The sequence below is a fragment of the Cibotium barometz genome, chromosome 43 (assembly GCF_041138505.1).
Source record: "Cibotium barometz isolate CiBa-2024 chromosome 43, ASM4113850v1, whole genome shotgun sequence".
Taxonomy (NCBI): Eukaryota; Viridiplantae; Streptophyta; class Polypodiopsida; order Cyatheales; family Cibotiaceae; genus Cibotium; species Cibotium barometz.
Genome location: NC_141088.1, coordinates 20,288,601 through 20,309,378, shown reverse-complemented (window position 1 = coordinate 20,309,378; position 20,778 = coordinate 20,288,601). Strand labels below are relative to the sequence as shown.

At 45.7% G+C, this 20,778-nt stretch overlaps 1 protein-coding gene across 4 annotated transcripts; it reads right to left on the bottom strand.

Moving 5' to 3' along the window:
* Positions 1-266: 266 nt before the first annotated feature.
* On the bottom strand, positions 267-20,515 carry LOC147613668 (calcium/calmodulin-regulated receptor-like kinase 1). 4 transcript variants are annotated; one of them, XM_086781619.1, is made up of 8 exons: positions 20,183-20,515; positions 18,144-18,510; positions 6,772-6,925; positions 6,477-6,603; positions 6,244-6,329; positions 5,990-6,061; positions 960-1,163; positions 267-884 (listed from the first exon to the last, which is right to left on the bottom strand). In XM_086781619.1, exons 2-8 carry the CDS (start codon positions 18,461-18,463, stop codon positions 576-578), a joined length of 1,272 nt encoding a protein of 423 aa, XP_086637745.1. In that variant the 5' UTR covers positions 18,464-18,510; positions 20,183-20,515; the 3' UTR covers positions 267-575. The 4 variants fall into 4 exon arrangements, with proteins under 4 accessions (XP_086637745.1, XP_086637747.1, XP_086637748.1 ...); XM_086781621.1 differs by having other exon boundaries at positions 18,144-18,473; XM_086781622.1 differs by lacking the exon at positions 20,183-20,515 and adding an exon at positions 18,640-19,343 and having other exon boundaries at positions 18,144-18,473.
* Positions 20,516-20,778: the final 263 nt, after the last annotated feature.

Below are 20,778 nucleotides of genomic sequence, written 5' to 3'. Positions count from 1 at the left end.
TTTTTTGATTTTTTTTGTTGATGTTGTATGCTTCTAAGCTCACAAGGGAAAAGAGAAGGTAGATTATCCTTTTATAATGCCTGATGTTTCAGCACGTTAATCCTTTGTCGATGGAGAGTATAGTATCTTAGAACAGAACCTTGATGAGGAGTTTGGGATCCCGACAATCGTTACACCTAGTGTACAAAGAGCCTAAGCATAGTCGAGAACACTTGGCATTGATCCAGGTGTATGCATGTTGAGGTTTGTGATGGGTATACAACTCATTATTATGAGCACATGGAGAGCCCTATTCTTCTTGCATTTCTCCTCGGGTGTTTGAAAAAACCTTAAAGATATCTAGTGTTGGATGGACCCAACCACGAAAAGTAAATGAAGCTGACCATTGTCTCCTCTTTAATGTCCTCTCCTTGCATGTGCATGGGTGCAATTGCCCTTTTCACCTCATACACACAGATATCAATATGTAAAATGCCCAAAGAAAACAGTCCCATTACAAAGGCGTGTACTACACACGTGATGATGAGGCAAGGCCAGCAATTATCTTGTGTGTAAGATAGGACTGGAATCATTCGTCAGACTTCTAGCCGCTCAGGTATGCTGGCAAGCCGCATCAATTTTGGCTGTGGAGATTCAGCATCCGCACCTGTTTGAGCTGGGTCATCAACAGCAGTTCTCATATGCCGGCTGCTTAGTTTCTTGTTCCCCAGCTTCAACAGTTGCTGTGATACCTCCCTCATTCTTGGCCGATTGTGTGAACTCACATTCACACATTGCTTTGCAAGCTTAGCCATGGCCCCTAGCTCTGCCAAATTGCACTTCCCATAAATCCTTTCATCCAGGATCTCCTCCCACCCCTCCTCCCCCTCCACGCTCAACAAAGCCTGAGAAAACATGGGAGTTAGATGGTGCTTTACAAATTATACAAAGTATAGACCAAAGCATTCTTTGTAGATTACCAGGGCAACATAGTCCATGAGTCCTTTTTGTGGATTTCTAGCTGTCATTAATTCAAACAACAATACTCCAAAGCTATACACATCGCTTTTTAAGGTGAATTGATTTGTGGATATGTACTCTGGATCCACATAACCAAACGTTCCTCTTATGCCAGCTTTGAGGTGATCTGCACTGACCTCCTTAGAAAGCCCAAAATCTGCAACCTAATCAACAAATGAGCCAAATTTATGATCTACACAACTTTCAGCATCCAAACAACCCCAAAACAAAGGTACCGTGTCATGCAATATAAATACATGCTCACAAGGACATTTTATCCTTACTACCATCTCATTGAAGATGTAATATAGAAACAGATTTATCAAGACGCTTAGCATGCGGACATCAACTACCATGTCTTCATGGACTCTTGTGGTTTTTTGTTATAAGTCTCTCTCTCTCTCTCTCTCTCTCTCTCTCTCTCTCTCGCACGCGCGCGCGGCCATGGACTCTGTGCAGCTACTCCCACCTGAGGTGCCGCCCATTCGCACAGTGGGTTAGGGTTCTGCACGAATTAGGAATCCGCCATGTCATCTGCAGCACCAATTAGGGGTTTCGTCCTCTGCTGTGCTGTAAATTGTCCAAAGTTAGCCCAGCTCCCCCCCCCCCCCGCCCTCTCTCTATCTCTCTCTCACCATGGCCTGACCCTCCCGTTTCCTTTGCTGGACATTGTTCGCCTGTCACTGCTCCCTTCCACGCTACCCCTCAGTGCATATGTATAGGTCTGGGTTGCACAGGCATGTTGTCTTCTTCGCACTGCTACAGAACACAAAGATTAAGCTTTGTGACTTTGCCCTTCATTGAGCCTTTTTCAAATTTCCCGCAATTTTTCAATTTTGCCCCTTTGTCGTGCTTTCGTTCCCTTTCCCCTGCAGCCACAAAACACAAAGATTAAGCTGATTTTCCTGTAAAATCAGACAATTAAAACAATGGAGGAGAATGCTAAGAAGGCCCTGTCCGAGCAAAAGAAGGTGCTGGACAGGGTTCTAAATCGGCATGAAAAACAACGACAAGGCCTATGCAAGGAAATCAAAGGCAAAAATGATCAAATTACAGAGCTGGAAGCAAAGTTGAGTCCACAGGAGGAAGAAATCCAGGCCCTGAAAGAGACCACGGCAACTCCGGAACCTGCCCCACTGATAGGGGAACTTAGGGCAGAGATGGAGGCACTGAAGGCCACTGTTAAAGACCATGCCACTGAAGAAGGGGAGCTGAATTCACCTGAGGATTTCAGGATGGATATGGAGCATCTCAAGGCTGCAAAGCACAAGCTCAGGGAAGAGCTACATACTTCTAAAAAAGACTGGGTGGAGGTAGTGAAGAGACACTAACCCCCACAAAGCATTATACATGAGACCCTAGAGGAGGAAAAATGGAGGAAAGCCCAGTCCCTTCATGTGCGGGAACACGGGCTACAAGTGGGAACTTCCCCGAAGGCAGATGCTTTGGCACTCGCAAATGCTGAGTGTAGATGGGACACCCCCCCCCCCCTCCCCCCCCAAAAAAGACACATGGAGAGCAGGGAAGGACATAACAGAACGCCCCCTCATCAGTGTCCCCGATGTCACTAACAAACAAACAACCTTGGATAGGCAGGCTGCCCTCAAGGGCACACAAGTTTACATAGGGGATGATCTCACCCCGGCTCAGGTGGCAGACCGGTGTACAAAGATGGTCAGATCATTATCACAAAGCGTCACCCCAAATAGGGGAACAGGGTCTATGAGACCAAACACCTGAGGTTAGCAGTATGGAACTACAATGGCGCCCTGTGGTCAGATCCAGGAGGATTGAGCGAGACTCTCACAGGCAGGGACATCTTTTTTTATACAGAGACTCATCAGAGCCTTGAGAGGGGTTTACCATACATAGCCGAGTTCGAGTGGGAGTCAGCTGTCCAAGGCGAGACCCACACATCAAGAGGAGTACGTGGCTTGGGTGTGGTAGCTGTCCTTTTTAGACCCCACCTCCAACAGATTCTCAGCATAGTCCGGAAGGACGAGGATGCACAACATCGCTACAGCTTACTGGGGACAGAGTCATCCACATTGCTGTGTGTTATTTTGCACCGATCCACTCCCCTTACGCCGCATAGCATGGCCAATCACCGAACTTACCATTATATGGGGATATTATGGAGTTCTCACAGCTGGGGAAGTCCTACTCGGGGACTTCAACAACGCTAGGACAGGGAGTCGCCAGGTCCCACTACTTGATATGGATGACCCTATCAAACTACAAGACTGAGGACCTGGACATCACTAACACGGGGTTACAGAGATCATCACAGGACCGTGAGGAGGTCACAGTGTCCGGGAGACATTTCCTAGAGCTGGGAGTTGCACATGGTCTTGTTATCTATAACAAGATGTCCCAATGGCCCTCCTTTGACACCCTCACCTGCTTCACTTACTCAAGAAGTACAGCACCGTGGACTACATGGGATCTCTGGCTTTGGCACACCTCCCCGACTTCTCCATCTTTCCACACCCCTTTGAAGCTGACCGTGCCTACCTTTCTTTCACTCCTACTTGCACACCACCCGTCCCCCCACCATCACCCCCCATCACACATTACACCAAGGTCCGTTTTGATCATAAGCTTCACCTTGTTTACTCCAACTACATCTACCTCCACCGCCAGGATGTGGATCCTTATGGCCCCCTACCCGCCCTCACATCACAGCTCACCAGAAATCTCCAAACATCTGCCACCACTCCTTTCATTTGCACGTGGCGGTCTACCACCAAGCCACCCTGCGGCTCTATGCCCCAGAACTTCCCGTCTTAAGCATCAAGTATGCATTGGGCAAATCTCTCAGCGCCAAGCACAACGGATTTCTCAGTGCCTCACCCAACGCAAGAAACGAGAATTCTACACTCGGAAAGAGAATGAATTATAACGACTCTTCTTAGGGCCGAACTGCAAAGAGGCTTGGAGGGAACTCCGAGAACATCCTCCCCCAACCCCCCCCCCCCACCACACACACACACACACACACACCTATCACCTGCCCGAACACATGGCGCCCCTATGCATGCTCGCTCTACCATATCCCCCATCAGCCACCTCTGTCCCCACCTCCAGATCCCCACTCCACCACCACCACCATTTTCACAAAGGATATGGTCCTCAAGGCCATCCATAGACTACGTGTAATGAGCGGACCCAGGATCATGAGGGACTAGTGCAACTCACATGCCAATGATATCCTGGCGCCCCTACTAGCCTACATGTTCATTAGAGCCCTTTGTGAAGGATTTCCATCCTCTTGGTCCACTAACACCATCACCCCCATTCTCAAAGCCAAAGATCCACTTGATCCTAATAACTACAGGACGATCATGATTGGCCACATATTGGCCAAACTCTATGGATCGGTGCCAGAGGCAGAGCTTAGTTCATTTGCGCAGAGATAGGGATGCAGAGCCTCAAGACAGGCAGGCTTTCAAAGGAGCTACTCTACCCTTGACCACATCTTCACCCACCAGGCCATCATCGAGGAGGGTAGAGCACGACATCAGAGAATTTACTATTGCTTTGTGCATTTTCACAAAGCTTTTGATACTGTACCCTGAGCCTCCTATACCGTCTACAGGAGATACGAGTCCCATCCGACATGGTTTGGAGCATTGTCACCCTCTATGAGTCTATCACCGGATGAATGAGAGCCCTAGGAGGTATTTCACATGAGATTTCCAACACTATGGGGTGAAACACAGCTGCCCTCTATCCCCCACTCTTTTTGGTCTCTACATTGATGAGATCTCAAGCTTCATTGACAGATTAGGCAGGGCTGGTTCCACACTGGCATGCATACTGAATCCTGATCCCCCCTACAACTCTATGGAGATTACATTGTCCTCCTTTCAGATTCAGCCGAGGGGCTTCAAAGACATTTGGATGCCTAAAAGGATTTTTGCACTCAGCAAGACTTCGCTGTCAGCCTTGGTAAAACCAAGGTAATGGTCTTCAATACCTGCCGCCCCTTCACAACCAGATTGAGCTTCACATATAGAGGAAATCCTATGGAGATTGTCTTGTCCTATGTCTACCCTGGTGTCACTTTCAGTGGCCCACACTTCACCATGGTTCCCGGCAGCACATGCCAGAGTGACACGGGGATACGCAACCTTGAGCACCCAACGAGAACTCGCTGTCAACCTTGGTAAAACCAAGGTAATGGTCTTCAATACCTCCCGCCCCTTTACAACCAAATTGAATTTCACATATAGAGGAGATCCTGTGGAGATTGTCTTGTTCTATGTCTACCCTGGTGTCACTTTCAGTGGCCCACACTTCACCATGGTTCCCGGCAACAAATGCTAAAGTGACACGGGGATATGCAACCTGAGCTTACTTGAGTGGCAGTGCTTCCAAGCACATTTCCAAGAGACCAGAACGAAGAATTGGCTTTTTGACACCCTCGTCACAATAGCCTTGATATATGGAGCAGCTTTCTGGGGGCCACATTTATCTGATGAGGATTGGCAGCAAGTATCAAAATTTTGTGCTATATCCTTTGTTGGTCCTGCCCCGACCTGCTGCTGCTCAGTCTAATCCACCTTCCCCCCACATCCCCCTGGCTGTTTCTCTTGTGTTGCCTATCTTGCCTTCTTATGCTGCTTGTCATTTTACAAACCCCCCCACACACCCCCCCCCCCCAAAAAAAAAAAAAAAAAAAAAACTCTTCCCTTGCCTGTGCCCAGCATGCATGCATGCATGCACAAACAAGCCCTACACACGGGCGTGCATGCATGTGTGCATAGTGTATTTTCTCTTGATTTTGTTGTGGTATTCTTTGATGAAGTGCGTAAGCCACAAGCATAGATACACAAGCACATCAAATAAGATTCTTTGCAGTGGCTATGTACATTTAAGTAAATGAGACTTATGACCATCTTAGAAAATCTATCCCTGTATTCCTAACCCCATCCAGATGAACTGCCATTTACCCGTCCCCAGGCCAACACATGCCTTGTGAACTTACCCGGGCTTTCATGAAACCATCCAACAAAATGTTTGCAGATTTAATGTCCCGATGGATTACAGGAGGTATTGCCTGAAGCAGATTAAAACTGCAGAGTAAGTATGGGTGATAAAGAGACCCAAAATCACACCAAGATGATCTCATGCACATGGTTAACACACTTCCCCGGGCACACAACCATTGTAACATCCAACAAATAAGGACTTATGCATACCACTGCAACACATGAGAATTTATAGGAAGTTTTAGCATACCCCTTCATGGAGGTACTCAATTCCTCTTGCGATATCTTGAGCTATTTGAACTCTCATACCCCAAGACAACAGCTCATGGTCATCACCTGCAGAAGAGTTCCCCTTTCTGCTTGTTAAAGATCTCTCTAAGAAAAAAAAACCCATCTATCTTTGATTGTATGGGCCCCCTGCCCTCTCCATCTCACATATGAAAAGTTGCTACAATTCACCTAGATAAATGCACACCATCATACCATATAATAATTCCGCCAAGCTGCCATTAGTCATATACTCATACACCAATATTCGATGGCCTTTTTCTGCACAATATCCAACAAGGTTGACCAGGTTCCTATGATGCAGCCTCCCCAACAATGCCACCTACAAAAATAACAACTATTTCAGAAAATCGTGCCTCATGAGACATAGAAAGGAAAATGTACACCAGCATAATGTGGCATAATGCTGATCCTAATTAAAGGATTTGACATCACAGAGACTTTTACTCCCACAGCCACATTGACCACGCAGGTTTTACAACCATGTTACCTCTGTTAGAAACTCTCGCTCCCCTTGCTTAGATTCTGATGAAAGCACCTTGACAGCAAAAGTGCCTCCTTGTGGCATTATCGCTTTATAAACAGGACCAAAAGCCCCTTCACCTAGTTTGGTTGTAAAATTGTTGGTCGCCTTTTGTAGGTCCCTGCAAAAATCACAAACATGCTATGGGATGCTTCCAAACGCATCTATATACGTACATATGCATGTGTATATGCACACACACACACTTTTTTTAGTGAAACCACTATCCCATTAAGAAAAACAAAATATACATTCATAGCTGTCCCAAATCGGGCAGCTACTACTCAGTTCAGAAACAGTGGGAAAAACACTTCTAATTGCTGGAAGGAAAGTCCTCCAATTACATGAGAATTTCAGAGGGATTGGAGAAGGACTCTCTAGAAATAAACAAACAAGCAAACAGAATCTCCAGAGAAGAGCAGCTGATTCTGAGCATGATAGATAGTTCAAGGAAGTCTGTATAGTCTGGTAGGGGAGGAGAAAGATAACCAGAAAGCCAAAACATTCGACCGAAATGCCCCCCTGGAAAATTTGCCCGAAGATGTCCTGATAAATCATGTAGAAAATCCCAAGAGTGCGCACAATACCACAGAAAGTGAGGCACTGTCTCGCAACGCCTACAAAAAGCAGTGGCAATACGCCTTCATATCAAAAGAGATCCCACTAGGAATACCCCAACCAGACATCTCCACAGAAACAATCGTTGCTTGAGGGGTAATCCACTCTTCCAAATTCTTTTCAAAGCAGCTTTCTGTTAGCAGTCATCTCCTGTCTGTACACTATACCAGGGCCTCTGTTGTGGGTGTGCCCGCCCATTTTAGTGTTTTCCCATTTTTTCTCACTCTCCATGTATTTTCCCCATTTTTTTGAGGAGTGGCTGGGCGGTCGGCTGTCCCCAAATGCTGGCCGACTGCATGCTCTGGTACCCGACCTGTCTAGGTGACCTGGCCGACTTCAGGCACCTAGCCGACTTGATCATATGCTGGTCGGGGGCTGCCCAATTTCTGGTCGTGAGCATGGGCTGCTGTCGGCCTGTTTTAGGCTGGCCAACTAGCAGCCTGGGGCCGCATAAAATGCCCCCCTTGCCCCCACGCTTCACATTGTGTATTCCAGGATTTTCTCTAGTGTATATAGCAGAGTTATACAGCTTCTCTCTCTCTCTCTCTCTCTCTCTCTCTCTCATCTGTGTTTTTCTCTCTACAACAGTTGTCTTCATTTCCGCTATGCATTCTGACATGGTATCAGAGCCCCAAGTGGCTTGAAGCTTGGAGACAGTGGGACGTCGAGGGTTTGCTGATTTGAGGTGCTGATTGGAGATTGTTTGGGCTGTATGGGACTTGGAGATCGGGTAGAAGGCGGCCATCACCGTTGGACAGCCACCTTGCATATTATATGCGGCCTCTTCTTCTTCTTTTTTCCCACCCACCCTCCCTTCACAAGACCTTGTGAACCCTTGAGATGGCTGAGAAGCATGTGAAGATCCCAACACTCCCCATGTTCCCAGTGGACTGACAGTTGGACAGGAACAACTACGGCATATGGAAGGTAATGATGGAGTCCGTTTTGGAGTCTTATGACTTGGCTAATTTCATTGTTGTTGGGGTTCCACGGCCGGAGTTGGAAGACGGGGAGTTACCCTCTATACGGAAGGAACGGGAGGCTCAGACAAAGTTATGGGATCGTGTCAATGTCCGCGTCCATTCTTTCATCTTCCTAAATTGCACACCACAGGTGATCAATTACATAAAGCATATGATGCTGGCCAAAGGGATTTGGCAACATTTGGCTTCTCTGTACAATAGGGTATCACCCATGAAGAGGATCTCCTTGGAAGTTTAGATGCGGGTGATGAATCCTGCAAAGTCGTCAACGATGTGGGAGCACATCAACAAGTTGCAAGCTCTTCTGTAGGAGGTTCTCCAGGCAGGGAAAGAGATATCGTCAAAGGATATGGCCATCACGTTGTTGTCCCATTTGCCCTCTCAGTACTCAGCATTTTACTCTTCCAGTGGCAGGCTCAGCACCATCACGTGGGAGGAGCTTGTGCCAATGGTCTTGGACCAAGAAGAGTGATTTATGAACCCTCCACAAGGCGGAGGTTCTGAGGCCTTGACTAGCCGGCGGTCGAAAGGTCGTAACAACAACAATAAGGGCAAAGGGAAGTCTTCATCAGAGAAGTCTTCTGAGAAGAAGCCCGATTCAAACCGTGACAAACTGAAGGCCGAGCGGACTTGTAACGATTGTGGCGAGAAAGGCCACTATTGGAGGAAGTGTCCCAAGTGGAATAACGAGAAGAGTGCTGATTCTTCAGCTTCAGCTGATGCAAAGACTCCAGTGGAATAACGAGAAGAGTGCTGATTCTTCAGCTTCCCAAGTGGACTTGTAACGATTGTGGCGAGAAAGGCCACTATTGGAGGAAGTGTCCCAAGTGGAATAACGAGAAGAGTGCTGATTCTTCAGCTTCAGCTGTAAAGACTCCAGTCTTTGTGCACTTGGAGATTTTGGACACAACTGCTTCATCTTCTTCGAGCGGACTTGTAATGATTGTGGCGAGAAAGGCCACTATTGGAGGAAGTGTCCTAAGTGGAATAACGAGAAGAGTGCTGATTCTTCAACTTCAGCTGCAAAGACTCCAACCTTTGTGCACTTGGAGATTTTGGACACAACTGCTTCATCTTCTTCGAGAGCGAGGAGGCAGTTGGGTTCATTGCCAGGGATACTCGGGAATGGATTCTTGACAGTGGTGCTTCTAGGCACATGACTCCTTCCGTGATTTCTTACAGGATCTTAAACAGCAGTCAGGTCACATTTTCATTGGCGACAATTCCACCATACCAATTCACAGTGAGGGCCGGATGGAGATCATTTCCGATGGCAGAGGGGGGAAGCATTTGTTTTTTACGTCCCCGCACTTGGTTTTCATCTGTTGTCAGTGCATGAGGTTTGCAAGACTAGATTCCGAGTGGAGTTTGAGGAGCATTATGTTGCTCTACGGGATAGAGAGACATGCCAGGTTGTTTGGGAAGGCAGAGTGGAGAATGGTATATACAAACTCTTAGCACTTTCCTCTCTTACAAGCTCTCAGATTGGTTTGGCCACTTCAATGTGGATGCGCTGCGGCGGGCTTTCCGAGACCAGATGGTGGTTGGCTTGCTAGATGTTGGCGCAGCAGGCAAAGACGTTGTAGGTCTTGTGAAACCAATCCCGTCAAGTGGGAAAGACTCCGTTGGACACCCACACGCTTAATAGCACAACTTTAAAACCACAAATTTGAAATGGACAACTTAATACAACTTGAAATTGAAATGAAATGAAATGGAAAGATGGACACCAGCACTGGGGCCGGAACGGGCCGACCCCCCCCTCAATATATGATATATTTATTGGGAGTATTTAATGAATACAATGCTCCATGGGTTCCAAGAACCAGCTAATGTCCATGTACATATGAAAACAGTACCAAACAAATTGGCTCGAAGTCGAATTTCGATGTAGAAGCTCGAAGCAGTACGACCACTAGTGTGGTCCAATCTCTACGGTCCTGTGCTTTCACTGGACTCCGCGGAGAGCGCCTCACTGGTGTTCCGAGACCACGCACAAACAGGCGCTCTCGTACTAACGCCTGGCTCTCCCGATCTCAGCACCTTTGGACCGAGGTTCTCCAATAGAGCTTGGACAACCCGGCACCGAACGGGTGTTGGCCGAGCGGGATGAATCCCTTATCAGATTAAACATAAAATACTTTACTTAAATCTGAAATTCACTTACTTGTAGATGGTTGATAGAAAACCAATACTCATGGTGTTTGTGTAGAAGATGAACCACCCAAGAGATGTGAAGTCTTCTTGTAGCCGCCAATGGAAAAGAAGTGCAACCTCGTGCAAATAGGCGATAGAGCAACCGCCTTGGGAGAAGTAAAATCTCGCTGCAGGAACACAGCCACCCGTTGTATAGGAGAAGGTGGCTCAGCCTCAAGAGGCGTGGAAAAACAACTAGTATAAAGTTGCCTGGCTGCAGATGAACGCTCTGACTGCAAAGAGAAGATGGAGGTAGTGTAGGTGACTGCAGTGGAAAAAGGTAACCTGCTGGAAGAGATGCGCAGGGGAGCACACAGGCGCGTACAGAGGCAGCTCCGTCTGCTCTGGCGGCAGTCTACTGGGGGTACCACGCGGCCTGCTGGTCCAGGAGGAGTCGCCGGCTGCAGTACAGCCCGTAAGAACAAGAAGCGGCTGACTGCAGCTTGTATCGCCTGTAGCGCAAGGAGAGGAGCCGCCAGTTCGAGGTGGCAGAGGCAGCCGCCTGAGCGAATACAACCGCCCGCCGTTTTCGTGAAGATGGCGCCGTTTGTAAAACAAAAAAAATAATTACAAAGAGATGATCGCCGGCATACATTCGATGGAGGTGATGGCTTTCTTTTATTAAGGTTAGAGGAGTAAAACTAAATGTGTTGGCTGGCTGTCCACGCTTGCATGTGGGCGGCCAGCTCTTTGTGGGTGTGGGTAGGTGACCATGCACCCACCCCCACACTCACTTAAGTGGGGCTCCCCATCTTGGCCCCTAAGTGGGTGCCCAAAGGGGGTGCCCACATTTAAGTGAATGTGAACACTAAACCTTATAAAATAAAAGGTTAGAATATGAAACATTAAAACAACATGTGCGACATACTTACCACCTGTTCACATGCACTAAAACTCGTCAGAATACAGAGCAGACTTCACGACTCACTGGCAGGCGTCCCCGCTCAGTAAGTAACACGTCAAGCAGGCAAACACACAAATACATGTCATGCGAAAACAGTTTCAAACATGCAAAATATGTGTGCATGTGCAAATAGTAACATGGACATATCTCCCGTTCATGGAACAAGTACAAAATATCTGTCGGCACAAAACTGGTACGACGTAAAACATAAAAACCTGGTCTTCCTATGGAGTGACAGTCCCATAGGTAAGACACAGTTCCAGGCACGAGTTTCCCTATGGTGTGACAGTCCCATAGGCAAAACACGGCACGAATACTGGCTCTTCCATGGCGTGACAATCCCATGGGTCGAACACAGTCCAGGTCATACACGGGTGGCACTGGTCTGGCTCCTGTCCATACGACACCATCCTGCTAACACACGGGTGGCACCAGTCTGGCTCCCGTCCATGTCAGCAAAATACTGGCCTCTTCACACGAGACACCGGCCTGGCCTCAAGTGAACGAGACGCAAAAACTGGAGATGGACCAAATGGTCGGCCAATTGGTGACATCTTGCATTCATGGTAAGCAGCACAGGGAATCTTTTCTGAAGCAGGCTTCCAAGCGGGCTTCGAAACCTTTGGAGTTGGTACACACTGACTTGTGTGGACCTCTGCAGACGCCATCCTTGGGAGGTTCTTTGTATTCTATGCTACTTCTTGATGATTGTAGCAGATTCACTTGGGTTTATTTTCTTTCCCAGAAGGACCAAGCTTTTGCTCGGTTCAAGGAGTGGCATATGATGGTGGAGAAAGAGTCTAGCTTGCAGATAAAGACTCTTAGGACTGACAAAGGAGAGTTTTCTTCCAATGCATTTGTGTGGTTTTGTGCGGAACATGGCATCAAGCAGGAGCTGGCCAATACAAGTTCGCCTTTCGAGAATGGAGTAGTTGAGCATAAAAACAGGACTGTGGTGGAGATGGCGAGGACTATTTTGGAGCATCCTGATCTTCCTCGTCCACTTTGGGGAGAGACTGTGGCTACGGCTATCCATATCCTCAACCGTTCTCCAACGACGTCAGTACCGAACATGACCCCCTTTGAGGCGTATTTTGGCAGGAAACCAAATGTCTCCCATTTCCGTGTGTTTGGGAGTGATGCACATGTTCACATTCCAAAGAAGCAAAGGAGCAAGCTTGACTCAAAGTCCCAAAAGCTTGTTTTTGTGGATTACAACTCTCTTTCCAAGGGATACAGGTTGTATGATCCGGAGAGGAACGAGGTCGTCGTCAGCACAGATGTGATTTTTGATGAGCATGTTCCAGCTTCCACTATTGATGAGCCGCCACTTCTTGGAGACCCAGACGAGTCTGATGATGATTCCCAGTTGATAGTTCCAGCTGGACAGCCTCAATCAATTGAGGAGGTTGAGCCCACGGCTGGAGATGAGCCCCCGCAGCAACAAGAGGCTCCGCGTTCTGTTCGAGTACCCAGGTGGTTGTTAGACACCCTTAGGGAGTCAGGTGTTACGGAGCTTCCCTCCGAATGGACCACAGAGGACAGACCTCGAAGATCCCATAGAGTTCGTGACAAAACTATGCTTTGATATCTTGTATCATGCGGAACAAAGAGCCCACTTCCGTAAAGGAAGCTCTTGCACAGGCTACTTGGAGGAAAGCCATGGCAGGAGCTGTTTCATGGTGCAGCAAGAGGCAGCCAACTATTTCCTTTTCGTCTACAGAGGCAGAGTACTAGGCTACTTGTGGTGCTGCTTGCGAGGTTGTGTGGCTACGGAGGTTGCTTGGCGAGATTGGGTTTCCACAAAAGGAGCCCACAATCATCCAGTGAGATAACCAGATCTGTATCGCTATTGCTCGGAACCCAGTCTTCCATGCCCGGACCAAGCATATAGAGATACAATCACTTTGTTAGTGAGAATATCTTGGCCGGTGACATCTTGCTTCTTTATTGTTCGACGGAGGACAATGCAGCGGACCTCTTCATGCTATGCCCCAGCGACACTCCAGCTCACTGGGGTTGGTTCCACATCCAGGAGCTGAGAGGGGGTGTTAGCAGTCATCTCCTATCTATACACTATACTAGGGCCTCTGTTGTGGGTGTGCCCGCCTATTTTAGTGTTTTCCCATTTTTTCTCACTCCATGTATTTTTTCCATTTTTCTAAGGAGTGGCTGTCAAAGTTGTTTCCGTACGGCATACAACGGCTTATTGTATGGGATGCCGTACGGAATTGTATGGATTTTTCAAAAAAAAATTCCCCTGAAAAAATAAAAATTTGGGAGGTAATGGTCTTTTTTTTGCTTATCTATGGTTGTTTGAGCTTCCTCTATACTATGATGCTTCCCTCCTTTTTAAAATATTCCATATCTGGAAGTGGAAATACCTAAGTTTATAAGTATTTTTTTTAAACACCCTATTTTATCGTACGATAAGAAAAAAAAATTATATCGTACCGTATTTTCCCATATGGTATCATATCGTACGAACCGTACGGTATTGTACCTGACAACTATAGTGGCCCAGATGCTGGCCGATTGCATGCTTTGGTACCTACCTGACCTTGCCGACTTGATCATGTGCTGGTCGAGGGCTGCCCAATTGCTGGTCGTGAGCATGGGCTGTTGTCGGCTTGTTTTAGGTTGGCCGACCAGCAGCCTGGGGCCATATAAAATGGCCCCCTTGCCCCCACACTTCACATTGTGTATTCCGGGATTTTCTCTAGTGTATATAGCAGAGTTACACAACTTCTCTCTCTCTCTCTCTCTCTCTCTCTCTCTCATCTGCGTTTTGCTCTCTACAGCAGTTGTCTTCATTTCCGTTGTGCATTCTGACACTTTCCACCAAGGAAGAGATTTTGACATATGCCAGAGGCGATTTGCATGATCCTCAATCCATGGAGGTGATATTAGTAACCTATAAGCCTCGGCTGCAAATAAGTTACCAAATGATATAGCCTACAGGAGTATATCTAGGAAGGTGCCTATCAAAACACCAATCTTGAATTCTTAGTGTTTCCTCGAGCATTGGGACTGGCTGAAAGGGTTGCATTATGTCTGAAATGACTCTCCAGATTGGCTTGTGATGCATCCCAAAATTGCATTGTCTAACTGCACATGGGAAAGCGAGAACATAACCATTTTCATCCACGACGTCACATATACACTAAATTCCCAATGTAGAAAGGTTATACGCCTTTCTTGGTCGAGACAAAGCAAGCAGTGGATCAAATACCCTACTCCAATGAATACTCAGCGTAATAGTAAGTTTCCCTCATTTGGAGGCCTACCAAATCATCGTAGGTGACACAATATAGCTTGCCAATCTCGAATGAGAGCAATCGAATATGGAGAGCTTGGAATACGACCATCGAAATGCCCAAAGATTATATCATCACAATCAATGATCTAATGTCCATATGCATCTGTTTGCATGTTAGTGCACAAAGCTCCCAGCCTGTGTGCCCATGGCTTGTGCCCATGGCTTGACTTGCTCTATAAATGCAGGTAGAAGAGTGGTGCACGCGCGCGCACACCCACATGCACAAACACACACACATGCATACATACATGTGTTTATATGTCTATGTATCAGTATATGCATATGCATGTGTGTCTGAGTGTATGTCAACATACATAATACATATGCATACATTTATAAATATATCTACATTCATACATACAAACATATATGCATGCATCTATACTATATATGCATATTCATGTGTGTGTGTGTAGAGACGGATGGATAGACACACACACAAGAAACACCCCCCCCCCCCACCCCGGGGCACAATAATTGACCAGAAACAGTTTTGCAATAAATTGCAATCTCTTTGCATGTCTAGCCTAAGATAGAAGCAAGCTGGCTAACATTTTACAACACTTTGTCGGACTCTCAAAGCTTGTGGCAGACTCTCAAAGCAAGCTGGACAGGTTAGCTGTTCCCTCTTTCCTTTTCCCTGCACTTCAAGGATTGAGTCACTAACAAAAAAGGAGCCCTTTGTATAGTCCAATGAAAGGACCAATTGAAAATCCATAAGACACCCTTAGGCTAATGTTTGAAGTCCTACCCTTGGTCCAATAGTAAACTGAATGAATGCCCTTTTTCAGTACCTTACCAGCCAGTTTCCATTATGTTTGATAGCCCAAACTGCTGCTGATTCCTACCCTCTCTTGACCAATTCCGTACTCTACTTGGTCTATATGAGGGCACTTGATTTAAGTACCTTTACCTTGGTCATTATCCTTTTCTTCCATGTGTCCATAGTGGTGTGCGGTGTGTGTCTCATTTTTCCCATACTATGACTGCAGATCTCCTCAGCTACACAGCCTTCTGATAGGCACAAAGCAGAGAAACAGGCAGACTCCTTATGAGTTGTCTTGTGTCGAACCAAACTTTCAAACCCACTCAATGTTCTCTGGTCTTCAACAAAAAACATATAATTCTTCCATGCTTTTTTCTTGTACTGAGGCCAGTTATCCTCCCTCTCTAGGACAGGAAACTGGCACCTTTGTACCATTCAGCATCTCAAACAGCATTCATAAGGTCAGACCTTAAGCAGATCCATTCTCCGATATCAAGTATTATGCAAATGTTAGTTTATTTGCATAATACTTAAGTGTGAACTATCATTGAGGAACCATTATATATATACCTAGATGAATCCAGGAACATGCCCAAATTCACCTTATAAGAAAGTGCAATTTATAACCTCATGGTAGTCATCCACAAGACAATAAACCATCAACTCCATCATGCATAGTATGGACTAGATACTACGACATCCCCACTAACGTCATCAGTGCCCAATAGTGGGTATAGAACTTGGTATCAATATATGCTCCCACACACACACCCCTCTGCGCACACGCGCACACACACACACACACACACACACACACATAAGAGCATACATTCATACAAAGGTCTGTGTACTGAGTTTCTGTCAGAGCTTTGGAGATACAGGGCAGACTCAGCCATAATGAAGCCTAGCACTAAGGATCATAACAAATAGAAAGAATTATTACAACAAAAAGGTAGTTGATAGGGCATATGCACCACTAAAGATGGAAAGAATTTACACAATATCAATTGGCTGCAACTTGCATGAAAACTTCACAATGTGAAATTTGCATGTCCACTAACACAACATAAAGATATACCTAGATGAATCCAGGAACATGCCCAAATTCACCTTATAAGAAAGTGCAATTTATAACCTCATGGTAGTCATTCACAAGACAATAAACCATCAACTAGTATGGACTAGATACTACGACAACCCCACTAACGTCATCAGTGTCTAATAGTGGGTGTGGAATATATGCTTCCACACACACACACCCCACGCACACGCACACGCACACGCACACGCACACAAGAGCATACATTCATACAAAGGTCTGTGTACTAAGTTTCTGTCAGAGCTCCGGAGATACAAGGCAGACTTGGCCATAATAGTGGGTGTAGAACTTGGTATCAATATATGCTCCCACACCCCCCCACGCACACACACACACATAAGAGCATAAATTCATACAAAGGTCTGTGTACTAAGTTTCTGTCAGAGCTCCAAGGATACAAGGCAAACTCAGCCATCATTATTACAACAAAAGGTAGTTGATAGGGCATATGCAACATTAAAGATAGAAAGAATTTACACAATATCAACTGGCTGCAACTTGGATGAAAACTTCACAATGTGAAATTTGCATGTCCGCTGATACAGCATAAAGATATACCTAGATGAATCCAGGAACATGCCCAAATTCACCTTATAAGAAAGTGCAATTTATAACCTCATGGTAGTCATCCACAAGACAATAAACAATCAACTCCATCATGCATAGTATGGACTAGATACTACGACATCCCCACTAACATCATCAGTGCCCAATAGTGGGTGTAGAACTTGGTATCAATATATGCTCCCACACACACACCCCACACACATAAGAGCATACATTCATACAAAGGTATGTGTACTGAGTTTCTGTTAGAGCTCCGGAGATATAGGGCAGACTCAGTTAGTAATCTAGAGCCAGGGCGTGCGAGGTTCCAAATAAACCATGGGAGAAGGGCTCATACTAGCACATAACTACCCTTCATAACCCACAAGTACAGATTTTTCGTATGGCATGCTTTAAATCAATTCATCATCCTTCTCTTGAAAAGGGCATGGTGAAAAGGCAAGTACACATATTTTTTCGTATGGCATGCTTTAAATCAATTCATCATCCTTCTCTTGAAAAGGGCATGGTGAAAAGGCAAGTACACATAACTACCCTTCATAACCCACGAGTACAGATTTTTTTGTATGGCATGCTTTAAATCAATTCATCATCCTTCTCTTGAAAAGGGCATGGTGAAAAGGCAATTCATCATCCTTCTCTTGAAAAGGGCATGGTGAAAAGGCAAGTACACATCAACCATTTCCCCCATATTTATCAAACACACAAGGAACACATTGCATGCATGGCCAAATGACAGTGCAGTTTTAAGACAATGTGCTTTTTTGTCATATTTGTCCTATACGGGACATCCATTCCCCTGCCAAGAAGCCCTCCCTCACTTCCCCGACACTCTCTCTCTCTCTCTCTCTCTCTCGGTGGTCAAGAATTGTAGGTGCAAACCCCACCTGTACAAGTAATTAGGCAGTCCGGAATGTGAAAGAACTGAACTCTTCTCGCTTCCTCCAAACCAGGATGAAAATAGCCCTTGATCTTTGCCAGGAGGGGGTGAATCATACTCTGTGGTTGTATCCGACAAAACTGAACTCACATCTATTGCATTCACCCTAATAGGTAGTGCCATACCTCTTTTTTCAGTTCTACTTCGGATTTCATCATCTTTCGTTTGCACATTTAAGCACAAAAAAAGGCAAGTGGCAAATAATATTCCAATGCCAACACCAATCACAACTCCTATAATGATACCGAGTGATAGTGTGGTATTCATCCTTGCAAATCTACAAAGGCATCATCAAAGAACATCTTTAAGTGTTCCTGTAAACCAAAAATTCAATTCAAAGCATTGTGTTTACTTTCTGGCCATATGAATCTCTCTCTCTCTCTCTCTCTCTCTCTCTCTCTCGGGTTATGCAATATGCAGATCAGCAATGCTTGGATATGTACCTACTGGAGCTCCGTCATCATTGGGACGCCCTACTCAGACAGAGCCAAATAGGTCGCAGCCAGCGGGATTTCTTCTCAGACCTCCATTACAGACTTGTTTAGACTGCCTCATCCTGCAACAGAGAAGGCCACTCAGGCCCCACATGGACAAAGGGATCACACAGGCCACCACCGCCATACCAGAGCACGTGATCCTCTGACCGCACAGACCCGTGGAGTCACTAGACAGAGCCCAATCCCTTCTGAGAGCCAGACCTCTGCCCCCAAAGATCTGCACCTTTAACCCGTTAGTTGCAGATCCAGGACATACTGTGAAGGACTACAGAGGTGGGCTTCATCACAGCCCTGTGCTCTGTCATAGAGGAGGATGGTAACCAAAACATAAAAAGTCCAGCCCTTTATCAATAAATCTGTCTGCCCATTCAATAATGGTGCGAACACACATAAATATCATGTTTTTCTTGCAGCCTTCCCGTTAGACCGATGACCTGTCGGGCACCTGTCAGGCACATGCCCCACGCAATCCAAGTCCTAAGTCATGTTCTCGGGCACCCACCAAGATGTCCAGGGTACCTAGAACCCATATCTGGATAACCTCCCAATCCCAAAGCTTGTCCAAAATTCCATAAATCCAGAAAATCTGATAAAATATTGATAAATGCCTGTATATCCCGTAAATCCTGGAAATGATCTAGCAAATTTAATAAAACACTAATAATTGCCTGTAAATCCTGCAGATCACGGAAATGGTGGCATCAACCCCCCACCCCCCCCTCCCCTCTCTTCTCAAAATCAGTTATCCTCACTTGCAAGAGAAGTCATATAATCCATAGCTTCCTGAATAATCCAGAAGTCCAAAACCAAGACTTCCTTAAAATCTAGAGGTCCAAGATGATCAAGTCCTGCATAATCCAAGAGTCCTTCCCCAAACATCCACAAAACACTGGACGGAGAACTAATCACAGTGATAAATACTCCTAGGTTCTCAAGTAAACTACTTCATGACTCCCCCTGGTTGCACAAGCACAATTGTGCTAACTTGTCCATAGATCTCAACAAAATCAGCTCCCAATGTTGCACAAAATAGTGCAAACCAAGTTCATTATTTGGCTCTCAATAATACCAACAATAAGCAAGCAAATAACATCATTAGTACTCATGATCACAATTCTGGAGTTAGAATATCTAGGGTTCAGGCAGGCAGGCGTGCATGCGTGTGTGTGTGTGTGAGTGAATATTCAATCAAGCACTTTCAATCGACCTTTGGTCTAATGTAAGGATCAATTGTCCCAAATGCAAACTTGGACCCAAACACATAGTTAAGCATATGCTAAAACCCTTCATCGACAGCAGCATTGTTTCATTGATCCAACTGTCCCACATGCAAGCTTGGACCCAAAACACATAGTTAAGCATATGCTAAAAACCTTCATATCAACAGCAGCAAAATTGTTTCAAGAATTAACAGTAAACGTCCTAATTAACCTCAATATCTGTGAATTCCGTTCAAATTCAATACATGTATGGGAGCTATTGAGGGTACCTGTGGAGTCTAGCGTTGCTTATTCATCACATAGGATGCTTGTGAGAAGATTAATTATGCGGTTAACTGTCATAATTATCATTGATGCAAGCCCATTAGAAAATTGGGTCGTTGAGATGTGCCCCAGTTGACTTCCAATTTTCTTTTGTGTCCGCGGGATGCGGTCTCTTGAAGACAAATAAGCGTAGTGGAGGAGACGTGCTGAAGCTCACATGGGTGGTGGTCATCATCATCGTCGCCATCATCAGCAGCCGCCTCCAGATAAGGCCCACGACCAGACAGCATAGCTGGGGGCATGACGAAGACGACGATGCCCAAGAATTTGCTTTACATTTATTCCACTCATCCATTAAATTCTTTTATATATGGACATTTAAATGTGCTTTTGGACCTTAGCAGTTAGATACTTCATAAAAAAGAACTTGCATTGAATTCTTTATATGTACATTTAAATTTTCTTATGCATTTATTCCACTCTAAAAAGAACATGCATTAAATTATTAATATGTACATTATATGTGCTTGTGTGTGAGCCTTAGAATCTAGATGATTCATAAAAAGAACCTCCGTTAAATTCTTAATATGCACATTAAAAT